This window comes from Harpegnathos saltator, unplaced genomic scaffold (genome assembly GCF_003227715.2).
Source record: "Harpegnathos saltator strain DR-91 unplaced genomic scaffold, Hsal_v8.6 scaffold594, whole genome shotgun sequence".
In the NCBI taxonomy this organism is placed as follows: Eukaryota; Metazoa; Arthropoda; class Insecta; order Hymenoptera; family Formicidae; genus Harpegnathos; species Harpegnathos saltator.
Window position 1 is genome coordinate 332,181 of NW_020230420.1, and position 12,716 is coordinate 344,896.

General features: G+C 48.6%; 1 protein-coding gene across 2 annotated transcripts in view; it reads left to right on the forward strand.

The window, feature by feature from the left end:
• Positions 1-12,716, forward strand: part of GABA-B-R3 (gamma-aminobutyric acid type B receptor subunit 3) — a 66,365-nt gene that overhangs the window by 43,920 nt on the left and 9,729 nt on the right. For both annotated transcript variants that reach the window (XM_025304167.1, XM_011150153.3), the window contains exons 9-11: positions 11,259-11,382; positions 12,019-12,135; positions 12,517-12,655. In XM_025304167.1, the coding sequence (XP_025159952.1) occupies positions 11,259-11,382; positions 12,019-12,135; positions 12,517-12,655 (380 nt within the window). The remainder of the gene's footprint in view (positions 1-11,258; positions 11,383-12,018; positions 12,136-12,516; positions 12,656-12,716) is intronic.

Consider the following 12,716-nt stretch of genomic DNA (forward strand, 5'->3'; position numbering starts at 1 on the left):
ACGAGCTGTTTAAAGGGCGTTTCCGCGTCGAGCTTTAAAGTCCCGAGCGGCAAAAGGCAACCGCGAGAGGAAACCCGTCACGCTCCGCGTGTCATCTTCTCGAATGGAAACGCGCGCGCGTGATCCTCCCTGCCGCGCGAATCACTTCGCGTGACGGCGTGGCGCATGATCTCGTGTGAAAGGAAATTGTTCATCCCTTGCTCTGATACGAAGAGAGCCCGAAAGATCAATCTCGCGCTGTGATCGGAGCTTCGCAAATTGCCTCGATATAACGTTTTCGCGTTTTTGCGAGCGGCGATCTGTGCCGAGGTGTCTCATGCATTTAAATGAACGCCAGTAACGATTATACGCGTCGTTTCGTCTTCCCGCACCTCGAGCTATACACTTGAATGTCCGATTAATCACTTACTACACTAGTTTGCACACGTGAGCAAATGCTGTCCCGGTGTAAATCGCACGTTAACCGCCGCGCAGACGGTGAATAAACGTTTCTAATTGACGCATGTCGCGACGCACGCACGGTGCGTTCATAAGCGATTTCATCAACTAAACCGGTGCTGCGTTCGCAAACAATCGCCGAAATTGCGTGACGACGGGATACAAAGGCGGCGACACAGACACACAGACGTGCAGTCGTGCGCGAGAAAATGTACAAAAATTCCAGACTCCTAATTTCAACGGCGACCTCGCGTGTCGCTCGCGGGCGTGGACGATGCAAAAATCGTCATCACATACGTGTGTGTGTGTGTGTGGATGCGCGTGTAAAAATAATTGCGCACAGCGCCGGGGACATAACGCCGGGGTATAACGTCACTTGCATTAAATTAAAAATTAAAGTCTCCTTTTTATCGTTAACGCAACGTTAACTGCGTTGTCGTTGCGCGTTCCTCGCTGATATCCGCACATAGTGGGTAGTAATCCGGAGGAACATCAGCGGGGAATGTCGCGCGCCGATGCTTCTCTCCCGCGATCGTTCTTCTCCGGTCCCTCCTCCGCTTCCCCTTGTCCACCTACGTGTTTTTTCCTTGCTCCTTGCCAAATGTATCGGCGCGCGTGTTCCGAGTAGGAAATTGACTGTGTTAACAGTGTCGCGAGACATTGCTTAATTGCACGCGTGAATCTCCGCTGTTTAGATCCCGGCGAACGAGACCTCCCCCCCCTTCGCCAATACGCCGATGCACCGTGCTCGCAAATCACGTTATCCCGTATTTCAGCGTGCGCGCACCTGAAGAGCGAGGAAGGCGCCCGAATGCGAACACGCGCCGTGTGGTAATCGGCCGGCGCTTTTATTTCTATTTTTCATCACGGAGATAAGCTATCTTTTCTTGTTTCGCCATTTTTCGCGCCGCTGCCTTCTCTTTCTCCTGCTCCCCCCCCCCCTCCCTCTCTCACCCTCCTGCGAGCTCTTTTTTGTTTTGCTCTCGCGTGACTTGATATATTATGCCGCTTGTATTCGCGGTATCGTCGGCCATGAAGCCCTTCGCCCATCGTCTGTAAGAACGATATCCTCGTGTTTCCTTGAAATATTGCAGAGCGGAGCGCTGGATTTATTTTCGCTTATTTATCGCAGATTTTATTATTAACCGGCGTGACTCGCCGTCGTCGTTCTGCCGTAACGCCGGGGCAAATCGGCATGAAAACTTCCTGCGAAATTTCCATTCATCCTCCGACAGCTCCTAGACTTCAGCAACTCCCTAGCTCGCAACGTAGCTCGACTGTGCGACTTGCTAACTTCGTTCGCGAAACTGGTATTGAATTATAAAACTGAGCGCCTCTCGCACTTATACAAAATCGCGATCAGACGTCTGTCTCTCGCGCATCTCGTGCTGCTTACTTACTCTCTTTGTCTATCTCGGCCTCTCTCTCTTTTCATCTCTCTTTTCCTCGCGAGAGTTTTCGCGGCCGTATCGTGATAAACAAGTGGATCAAATGGAAATGCAAAAGCAACAACCGCTACGAGAACGAGTGTGTTATCGCAGGTGTTGGTACGCGTGCGAGATAATAGAATGCGGAAATGCAACACCTGCAGCAGTAGACCAAACAATTCGGGCCCACTTTGGACTCTTCAGCGGCACGACTGAACCGGCGAACCAAATCAAGATTAGGTATACGCCGTGCGTGATATATGCAGCTGAGTTTAATCATCGGATTATTCGCCGCGCGCGATTCAGCGGGCAGATACGCCCGCTATTTAACGTTTCCTGTTTACCGTCGGAATGACATAATGTGCGAAGCCGAATATTTCCTACGTAACGCGAACTGGCTTAACGTGGAGGCCGCGTGTACCGATCATTTACTTTGTGTCACTTTGAACCGGATCAAACGCGAATCAATTAAACAAGTCTATACCGAGCGAAACTGCCGGACGTATAAAATGAAATTTATCGTTTGGCAAAAACCCGGGAGAACCAGGGGGAAGATTTTAAACGCTTCTCGTAGCGTTTTCTAAATCAGCTTTCTCGCGTTCCTCGGGGTGTAGATTCATAAATCTACCCGTTAATATGATATAAATTTATAGAATTATATACGCATACACTCGCGCAATCACACGCGCACACACGCGCAGACACAAATGTGCCTCTTTAAGAGAATGGATGTTGCAGGTTTCTGGCACGTGCTCGATACACGTCTCTCCGTGCATTATGCATCGCGTCCTGAAAATCGACGCACCTGTCTTGGTCTCAATATTTAATTGCAATCAATCACGACCACGTTAAATGCACCGGGCCAGACCTTATAGATTTCCAATACGGCATTAGCTCTTTTAGCACACCCGATCGTTTTTTCAGCCATCGTTTATTGCGTGACATCTCAATATTGGAAAAAGCGCCACAATGTGGCTCCCTTTTTTTTTTTCTTTTCTTTTTCTAGAGATTCTGGACACTACAAGCATTGCCATTGCTCTCTAAATCTCTCTTAAGCGATATCTTCAAGTAACTTTACACTGCTTGAATATGCAAAAATCGTCTGGTGACTTTTCTCCTCGTCAAAATGCATTATTTTCGCGATAATACGATAGAAATAAACAACAGTTATTAACAGTAAAATCGAAATAAACAATGGGTATTGCGAAAGAAAGCAAATAGCAAGGAAAATGACAGATCAAAGGAAACAATCGCTTGAAAAATTCAATTTCCTTCGGAAATTGACTAAGATTTCGCCTAGAGTCTGCAGATGAGAGTCTAGAGTCTGCGCGACATATTTATTTACTTTGCAACAACAGCTCCGAGCTCGCCTTTTGCGGGTACACGTAGACGCATCTTACAAAAATCACATCTGCTTCCACGCGAGCAATAAGATCCTCGCAGCGCGGAGGTAATATGAATAAGTCGTAGTTGCGATAAGAAAATCGAGCACTAACCGCGAATATGCGCGAGCGACGCAGCGGTTCCGCGATTCTCTCGACGCGTGAAATCCGCTTACGGTGTAATCATCGGCCAGTGGCCTTAAATTCGCATGCATTTCCTCAGCACCTCAACGGAGTTCCGATAACGTGGCGAAAATAAAAGTAGTGAATTGCATATTCAACCAGTTTTTTGCAGCGTCTTGTTGGAGCATCGTTCACGTCCCGGAAAGCGCAAGAAAGAAAGAAAGAGAGAAAGAAAGAGAGCGGACGAGAGCGAAAGCCGGTGGTTTTATTTTGCCGTCGCACAAGTGGAAGTTCCCGTGGAAGCTGCGTCCCACCGGCGGTCGAGTGAAGAGTTAGCGGAACCCGAAAATAAAGAATCGCTTAAGTCCCTCGTCGGCGCCGAAGTTTAATGCCGCTAAGGGCTTCCACAAGTTCCCGTCGCGGGAACGCGGAGCAGAGCAAACATCGGGTTGCCCGATGTCGTGGTTTATATGCCTGCCGGATACGACAATCGTCTCTCCGTCTAAGATACGAAACATGAGAGCAGCCGTTAGTCGTGAATCTTGCGGCAACATGGCCGACGATATTCAGCATTCTACATCGTTGGCAAAAAGTCAATGAATTATTAATGAGGGTAGACTCTCTTTTTCTCCCTCTCTCTCTCTCTCTCTCTCTCTCTCTCTCTCTCTCTCTCTCTCTCTCTCTCTCTCTCTCTCTCTCTCTCTCTCTCTCTCTCTCTCTCTCTCTCTCTCTCTCCCTCTCGTGAAATTGGCGGAAAGATGCGCGTAGGAACGAAGAGACCGGATATCAAGCTGAGCTCTGTTTGAAGAGAATGATATTACCGGACTTAACTAATATTTTCCATCATGAGACTCGCGAAGGATTGAAGTCGTCTAGAATCAGGCGCGAGCGCGTTTATATCGCGTTACCGACCGTATTAGGCTCGCAATGGTGAGCGAGGCTTAGGGGTGAAGAAAGGTGTGTGTCACGTATCACTCGTTAATATTATCTGATACAAGGGTGACATTACACATGAAAAATTAGCATTTTTGGCTGGCGCTACTTAACTCGTGCAGTTTCATTAACGTGTTAGCAATTACAGCGCTTGCAATTACTTCACGTCGCTCGGCTGGCTGCTGGTTTAAATAATGAAAAATTAAGGGATTAGGGAGGAGGGGGAGGGGGCGGGACTCTCGCGCAAAACCAAGAATAAATGCCGCCGTAATTACTTTAGCATTATTCTCACGGGACGTGCCTTCTCGTGGAAATTCTAAAATTTATTCCACGCAAGAAGATGCGCCCGAGCGCGAGAACGCGCCCGTTTACGGACACGATGCAATTCCAGCAGAGTTAACCATTCACGACGAAGAGAAAGAGTGAGCGAGAGAGACGGGGCCGAGAGACTCGCGCCTATCCGTGTTGTCGAAGAAATCGAAAATCGCTTCACGTCCCGTACTCGTGCGACTTTCACAGCGCGACACACGCGCGAGAATTGCATCATTAAAATGCAACGACTAAGCGGGTCATTGTGCATCGCACTGCGAATAATACAGGAGCGCGGCGAGCGCATTCTCGCGCTTACGACTTCGCTGTGCGTGCGCGCGAGCGCGGACGCGGGCACGAGCCGAAATTTGAATAAACACGGAATTCGTCAGAAATCCAAGATACAAAGCGAAACCGCGCGCGGAAATCTCCGGTGGGAAACGAGATTTGCGACGTGGCGTGGTGTATGGAGGTTTACGTGCGTCGAATTCGGACGCCGAGAGGACGCCGGCCAATTTTTTCGCTCTTTTTTCTTCCCTTTATTTCCGACACAGCTCGCCCATCGCGAGATCGCCCGACGAGCCGCGATAATCGATGACGCGGCGTCCGCGTCAAAGAATTTCGACCACCTTGCTGGGAACGTGCGCAGCAGTGTTCCCACTGAAATTCTGTCTACACCGGCGAGATTCGAAATCCGCGATGCCGCGAGAGCGGCGAACAATGGGTCAAGAGATCTCTCTCGCTCTCTCCCCCCCTCTCTCTCTCTCTCTCTCTCTCTCTCTCTCTCTATCTATCTATCTATCTCTCTCTCTCTCCCGCCGACAATACAATACGGACGCATAATTTGAGTGGCCCGGAAGCGCCGACCTCCAGCATGCTTACGATTCCGGTCGTAGAATTCTCCGCGAAATTAAGCCTCCTCGCGGATGCATAACGGGCACACGCGTACGTCCGCTCGCGCCCGGACAATATAGTACGCGGCCGGCTAATGGTCAGGGATATTACACGATATTTCCAGCCTGTCGCGTCCGCTATATCGCGACGGTATTACCGTACTTTCCTGTACTCTCTCGATCTGCGCGTCCGGGATTGGGGCCGCACGATTCATTATTCCTCGCGCCTGTGTGTGCTTCTATTCGCCGGTCGTTCGGTTGAAAACAAAACGACGATGCGACTACGAAGGCTCGAACAATCTCTTAAAAGCACCGATAGCGAGAGACGTGTGTTCTCCTCAGTCTCTTTTCACTCGCGCATGGATATCTCTTTGCTTTCGTTCTTTTTCTTTCGCTGCACCGAAGGAGAGAATCGCGCGCGCGTGCGGTATGCGATACGCGAGGACAATGTCAGCACGGACACTATCCATCCGTCATCGATATTACCCATCCGCCCATTTCTTAATGCATTCCGTCCGTACGCATTTCTTAATGTATTCCGTCCGTCCGATCGCAATTCGACGGGCAAACTATCGACTAGGTTATCCAAAGCGTCGGTAACTCGCTGTCGAGATGTAAGCGATGGCTTAAGAGAAGTTCCCCGGCGAAGTTTTCGACAAATATTAGCATTCGTCTTTCTCCCTCTCCCTCTCTCTCTCTCTCTCTCTCTCCCTCTCTCTCTCTCTCTCTCTCTCTCTCTCTCTCTCTCTTCCTTTCTCGTTGCTAGACGGCTTATTCAAGAGAAACCAAGACACGGATAATCCGACGCGCTTTATTTAAAGTCGGGATCCTGCCCGCTAAGTTACCGCGAGATTTAAAGCATCTGTCTTTGTTCATCGTTCGTGTCTCGCGCTTCGAGGATGCCGAGGCCGCGTTTCGTTCCACCGATTTGCGCGCACTTTCCTCACAATATCGCGAGAGACAACCCCTTGGGACTCGCCGGGTATCGCTTTCCATGCTGTGTATCGAGACTGAAAATCATTAGTCACGTGTCAGCCGGCGTAAAAACAATTGCGCGCGGGTAAAGACTATCCGCCATTAGGAGAGTTTTTAGACGGTTAACACTTCGTCCCTCAGAGGGGGTTAAAACTTAGTAGGACGAGTGTTCTGTCGGGTAAAGCGACGATATTCTCTCTCCCACGAAAGCAGCCCCGAGCCGCCCGCTTCCCTTGCCGCGACCTCTCGCCACTTTCACGCCGCCCTGATAACACGATCGCCGTCTGTCGTATATATCATGCGCTCATCGCTCAGCTCGTTAACCTTGCTCGCAGCCCCGAAGAAGCTTCTTTTTCAGCAGCGTGCCGGCGGCATCGATTTTAGATAAAGTCGACGAACTGGCACGAATTTTCGATGCCGATAGCTACAGCAGAAAACGCACAAAGGATACCTTTCTTCCCTCCCCTGGTCCTGCTGTTTGAACAGATTAAATCGGCATCGTTTCTACACCGGCGGCGAGTTTGCCACCTGCGTCCTGTTTTTTGTTTCCGCTTTCTTTCTTCGTTTCTTGCTTCTTCTTGCTCTCAACGCTTCGCTCGCTTGTATTACAGCAAGAGGCAGAGAGCGGGAGGGGGAGAAAGACAGACATGAAGCCGGGGTGACCGGCTGCCCTTCGTAAGACAAATCAAGTGGCAGAGATCGGTTGATTTCACGTATCCCTCGCGTATTCTCGCTTGAGCGTAATAACGGACCGAGGGCACCCACCGAAGGCGATGGGGTGAACTGGCTAGATGGCGGTTCCTCGGGTAAATCTCTCTCTCTCTCTCTCTCTCGCTCTCTCTCTCAACGAGGGTTACGAAGAGAATATCGCATATAGTCATGTATGACGTGGAGCGTGTGAGGAAGATCCGTACGCCGCGGGGCTGCCATGGATATCGATTCGACTCGTTAACCTTGAGGATAGAAAGTGATGGACCAAGTTGTTCGCGTGTCACTCCGGAACGGAAATCGGATGCAAGCGAACCTGGAGGGAAACTGGAGCGCGCGCGGTCAAATTTAATTTTACCCGCACGATAGCGAGACAGATAACGATCGTCTCCCTCTCGCTCGCTCTCTCTCTCTCTCTCTCTCTCTGTCTCTTTCTCCTGCTTTCTCCGATTATTTGTCAGAGTACACAGTCGACCGAACGGAGAGTTTTCGCTCGTTTCACAGGTCGACATGTCACAGGTCTCTCCCCCCTGCTGTTCCACCCTCCAGACGATTGTACTCACGTCACCGGCATTTCTCGTATCATTATTTCATTTTGTCATTTCCGCCGATTTCTCATTAGTCATTATTAACCGCCGCCCACCTCTTGTGCCTTGGCTTTACTGAGCCGTGGCACGGCGAAGTCAAGCGAAGAAAAATGTAATACACCCAATACACGGATAGATGGATGGATGGATGGATGAGTGGGTGGATAGGTGCGTAGGTGGGTAGGTGGTACTATCGATCTATTCGCTTCTCGCCGCGACAATTCGAAATGCATTCGAAATGCGACGTCTAAAATTCGTCGCGCCCAATTTGCGACGCGAGATTAGCTTCGCAGGAGAGAGAGAGGAGAAAGTCGTTGTCGGGCGCGTTGTCGCGGCTTTATCATGAAATATTACGACGGTTGTGCTCGTTGTCGCAGGAGTTACATCACGATGGTACAGTGAAGAAGGTAGGGTAGTGGAATATGGATGTAAAAAAGGAGAGAAAAAGAAATGAAAGGAGAGAAAGAAATGCACACAGAGAAAGAGGAAATAAAATCGTGCAAAAAGCGCAGACGAGAAACATTCCTTGAACCGTCCGTTAAAGATCCCGTTTGCCTTCGAAAACGATCGGTCGCGGCGATTTATCGCCGGCGCGAAATCACCGGCGCTAATTCTTCCTTCGCCGGCGAGCGATTGCTTCGCCCGAAAGAGCTCGAGAACGGAATCGCCGAGAGAATACGCGCGAGGGAGGTACACACAAGCGAGAGACGAGAGTCGAATCAGAAACGCGATGGGTCACAAAGCTCGCTTCGCGTGATCGAAATTGCACGAGGGATGATCCGCATCCCTCGCATTTCATTGCGCTAGTATCGCAGTTTTTTTGGCTATTAACGCGGCGGCGGATTCTCGCGGATGTGGATGTGCGATTCTAAAAGTATTTCCCGTGCTAAGCGGCAGATATATTTACGCTGGCTGGATTCAGCCGCGCGCGATTTAGGAGCCGCGAGTTATAGTTAGCACGAAACGATCTTAAGTGCTTCCACATGTAGGAGGAAGAAGCTCGCGCGCAGATGCGAGGCGGAAGGCGGTATAGATGGCATATAAATTGCGAGCGTTCGTTCCTCCTCCGTCTTTCTAGCAGAAGGAATAAATGTAACGAGGTGACTATTCTTCTTTGTTGCTTCTCGAATGAAATTTGACGCGACGTGGCTGCCTCGCCGGCTGGCGTTTCATATCACAATAGAAGATCGTCGACGAACACACATACAAAGTGCGTTCCGGAATGCTTTCGCAGGGGATGCCCCGTGTAATGAAAATACGAACAAATTGACAAGAGGGCACTCGAGCAGCGCGCTGTTTGTCGTGCGATAAATAGTTGGCTGAAACTTTAAATTTGCTTAACGGAGGTTTGTGCTCCGCGACGGCGGAGGTCGCTTTGTCTCTTTCCCCGGCCCCCTTGCTTATTCAAGCGACTTTTTGATTTATACAGGATTTATCTATTTTACGACGTGCCCGAATGATAAAATATGAATTATTAAATGACTTTGCTGTCTCGCCGCGGACACGTCCCGTGCTCGCCGTATTACGTCTGAATTTTATGGGCAATAGTATTATTCCCTCGCGCAGAGGAAGTTAGACTTCCTCCTCCCCTTTCCTCTCTCTCTCTCTCTCTCTCTCTTCCCCCCCTCTCTCTCTCCCTCCCAGGAACCCGGTTTCCTCGATAAAAGCTTCATAAAGCGGACGTTTTAAAGAGATTTTTACGACAGAAGGAAGAGAAAGATAACGTGTCCCGACGATACCATCTTATTTCTCAATAACAAGCGAGCCCGCTAATTATATACTACATACACCTGTCTATGAGAAGAACGCAATAATCATCGATCGCGCTTCTGAGAACTTGGCAAGGTTTCCAGATCGCTGTCACTTACTTTCAGAGGCTGACACGAAAGAAGCCTGCTTAAAGATTCATTAGAGACATATCCGATATTTCCGCGACTACGAGCTTCAGGAAACCATCGCCGTCCGACCTAATTTGTACTTAGCCGTAGGAACTTTTCCACTCACACTCACGTAACATCCGCAATAACGTCCGCCCGGCCAAATTGGCATGATTTTCGAAAATCATGCGTCCGCCTTTCGGAAAATCAATACGAAATAATGTCAATTTCGCGTCATCGACGAATCAATCTGCGTGAGAGCGTTACGAGCGAAACTGAATATCTGAAGTGTTCCGATACGGAATTGCATCCATGTCTCTATATAGGCTATTTATTTTCTATCAAATAACAGATCAGACAACGAGTAACAATATTGGATCAGTTGTTGCTGTAACGCTCTAACGTTATTTTATAAAACGATATAAAAGCTACGTTACGAAATGGACAAAGCTTAGCTGCTTCAGCTGAAAGAAAAGGGGAAAAGAATTTAAGAATAATTATCTCTCCGGACGTGTATTACGCTTACGCGAACGCGTACAGCCTTGACGGTGCTCGATTCATTATACGAAAAGGTTTCTCATTGAAATTTTCTGGCTCACAGCTGTAGCGACAACGACGCCAACAAGGAACGCAAGTCTCCAATCCTTCTTTTGCCAACCACGCGAATATCCGAGCTTATCGACTCCGGTGGATAAATCGCCGGGCGAATTCGTGAGAGAAAGGGGCGAGTAATGGATTTTCTGAGGACACAGAACGATGAGGTGGAAGGAATTAAAGTCTCGATTTGATCAATATCGTCCTTTCAACACCTTCACGTGCACTGTAATTCCATTCCCAATAAAAAGATTATCATCGCTCGCCAGTCGGCGGCACTAGCATATATTTTGCTAGAATTTATATTAAGGTTCGAAGATTTGAGAACATAATCGGCCGTAATTGCAAGTCGTCTGGCACCGCTGACCTCATATGCGCGCGCATCTCTGCACTCTGAAATTCTTTCCGTTATATAATTTCGCCGACGTCAGAAAGGCTAATTAATTTCTGTCTTATCCTCGATAAGGCAAAATTACTCTCCATGAAAAGAAGGAAGCGGCGGTTGTACAAATAATCGGAAAAGACAAGAGAAAGAGAGAGGGGGGAGATTACGCTCCCAACTTGAATAAACGTCCTCCTGGACATATCTTGATCTCTTTCCATTACTTATTTTCCGACGTACTGGTGAAACAATTAAACCAGGTTTTCGCGAAAAAAAAGGAAAAGGATCGCGACGGACGCACGCAAGGAAAACGAAAATATTTTAATTCGCAAATGAAAGCGATAGTTTCCTTATCCCGACAGCATTCACCTTGCTCATCCATTGTGCGACTTTGGGACTTTCTGTAGTTGCAATGATCGCGACTTCTGTGCCTGCACGGCCTGAACGAGTTTGAGGTACAGCAAATGTCCGATAAAAAACCACGCGATTTAATAACCTCGAGCGATTTTCGCGTTAAATTTTAATGGAAGATTTAACGAGAGATTAATAGGACACCAATCACCGTCCGACAACGTGTCATCGCCACGTGACATACTTCGGATAATTAATCGCAAAGTTTTTCGATTACAGGACACGTTATTAGGAGAATAGCTATCTACAATCCCGAAGACGGGAAACTGATAATGAACTGTCCAGGATGCGCGGCTACAAGATGGCCCGGAGGCCAAGTGCCAGCGGCTCGCAGAGTCTTCCGGTATGCACCGTCAGTGTTATCAGTCTAGATTGAGCCATTCGATCATTATCATGGGCAAATCGAAGTCCGATTGCCAGCCCATGGCTGGCACATCGCTAGGTCAATGTCCCGTCCGAATGCTCGCGAGCAATGTAAAAGGATACCGATGTAAAAGAAGATATCGAAAGAACAATAGAAAAAAAATCAACGAAGGACGAAACGTAGGCCGGTATATGGCGGCGTTTCCGATGTGTACTTTCAATTGTATATGTTTTGTAGATGACCAGATATGATTAATAATAATTACGCCGAGCGCGCGGCGAAATTAATGACGTAATTAATGTTACACAAATAACAAACTAGCGCGAGACAGATCGGGAATCATTCCAGTCAAATATTTAGTCGGTTCAATTTGCGCTCGCAACACGGCAACAACATTGCCGTGTTGTAATTACGGCCTGCGCCGAGTTAGCGTAATACGTAATACGGCGCGACAATAGCATCGGCAATTACAACGTCGCGGGACAAAGCGTTAAAGTAATTTGCACGCGGTTCGATGTGACATTGATCTACAATTGGTAGATGGCGCTAGATGTACAAATCGCGACTTCACAATCGCGACTGTGTGAGTGATCTAGTTTTGTTGATTGCGTGCAGATTACGAATGGTGACGATAGCCCCCGCTGCGTTCCTCACCGTCACCTGCATCGCCAGCATCGGCGTTATCCTGGCCCTCGCTTTCTTGGCTTTCAATCTCCACTTCCGCAAGCACAAGTAAGCCCCACTCTCAGCGAGCGAACAACGAAATCAAGTTAGGAAAGCGGCGAGAGCGTCGCGAGAAAGCATAATGAAAGTCTAAGTGATGCTTGTTCGAAACACTTATCGAGTCTCGCTCTCGCGCGCGCGCGGAACATCTATATAAAATATTTGCCCACCGATTAAACCGCCGATCACGGAAAAACAATAGGCGGTGCTTTTGTGCAAAACGGCAAACACGGTTACTTGACTAAGTTTTGAAAAGCAATGCAAACGGCAATTCGGCCGCCGGCGAACGAATGCAGCACCGCGCGTGAAAAATAATTCTCACCATCGACGAATCTGTACGCAAATCGTCGCGATAAATCACTCAAATGCATTATTCCTGGATATTGGCAGAAGCATAAAACTTTCAAGCCCGAGGCTGAATAACATGGCTGCTGTTGGCTGCGTCCTGGTCTACGGGGCTGTAATACTTTTGGGACTGGACGACGCCACGCTACCCGACAGCGATGGTTATTATCCTGCAGTGTGCACCGTGAGCATTAACATCCATTATGAGGAATATTAACGTCCTCGATGACGCGATCAATATTATC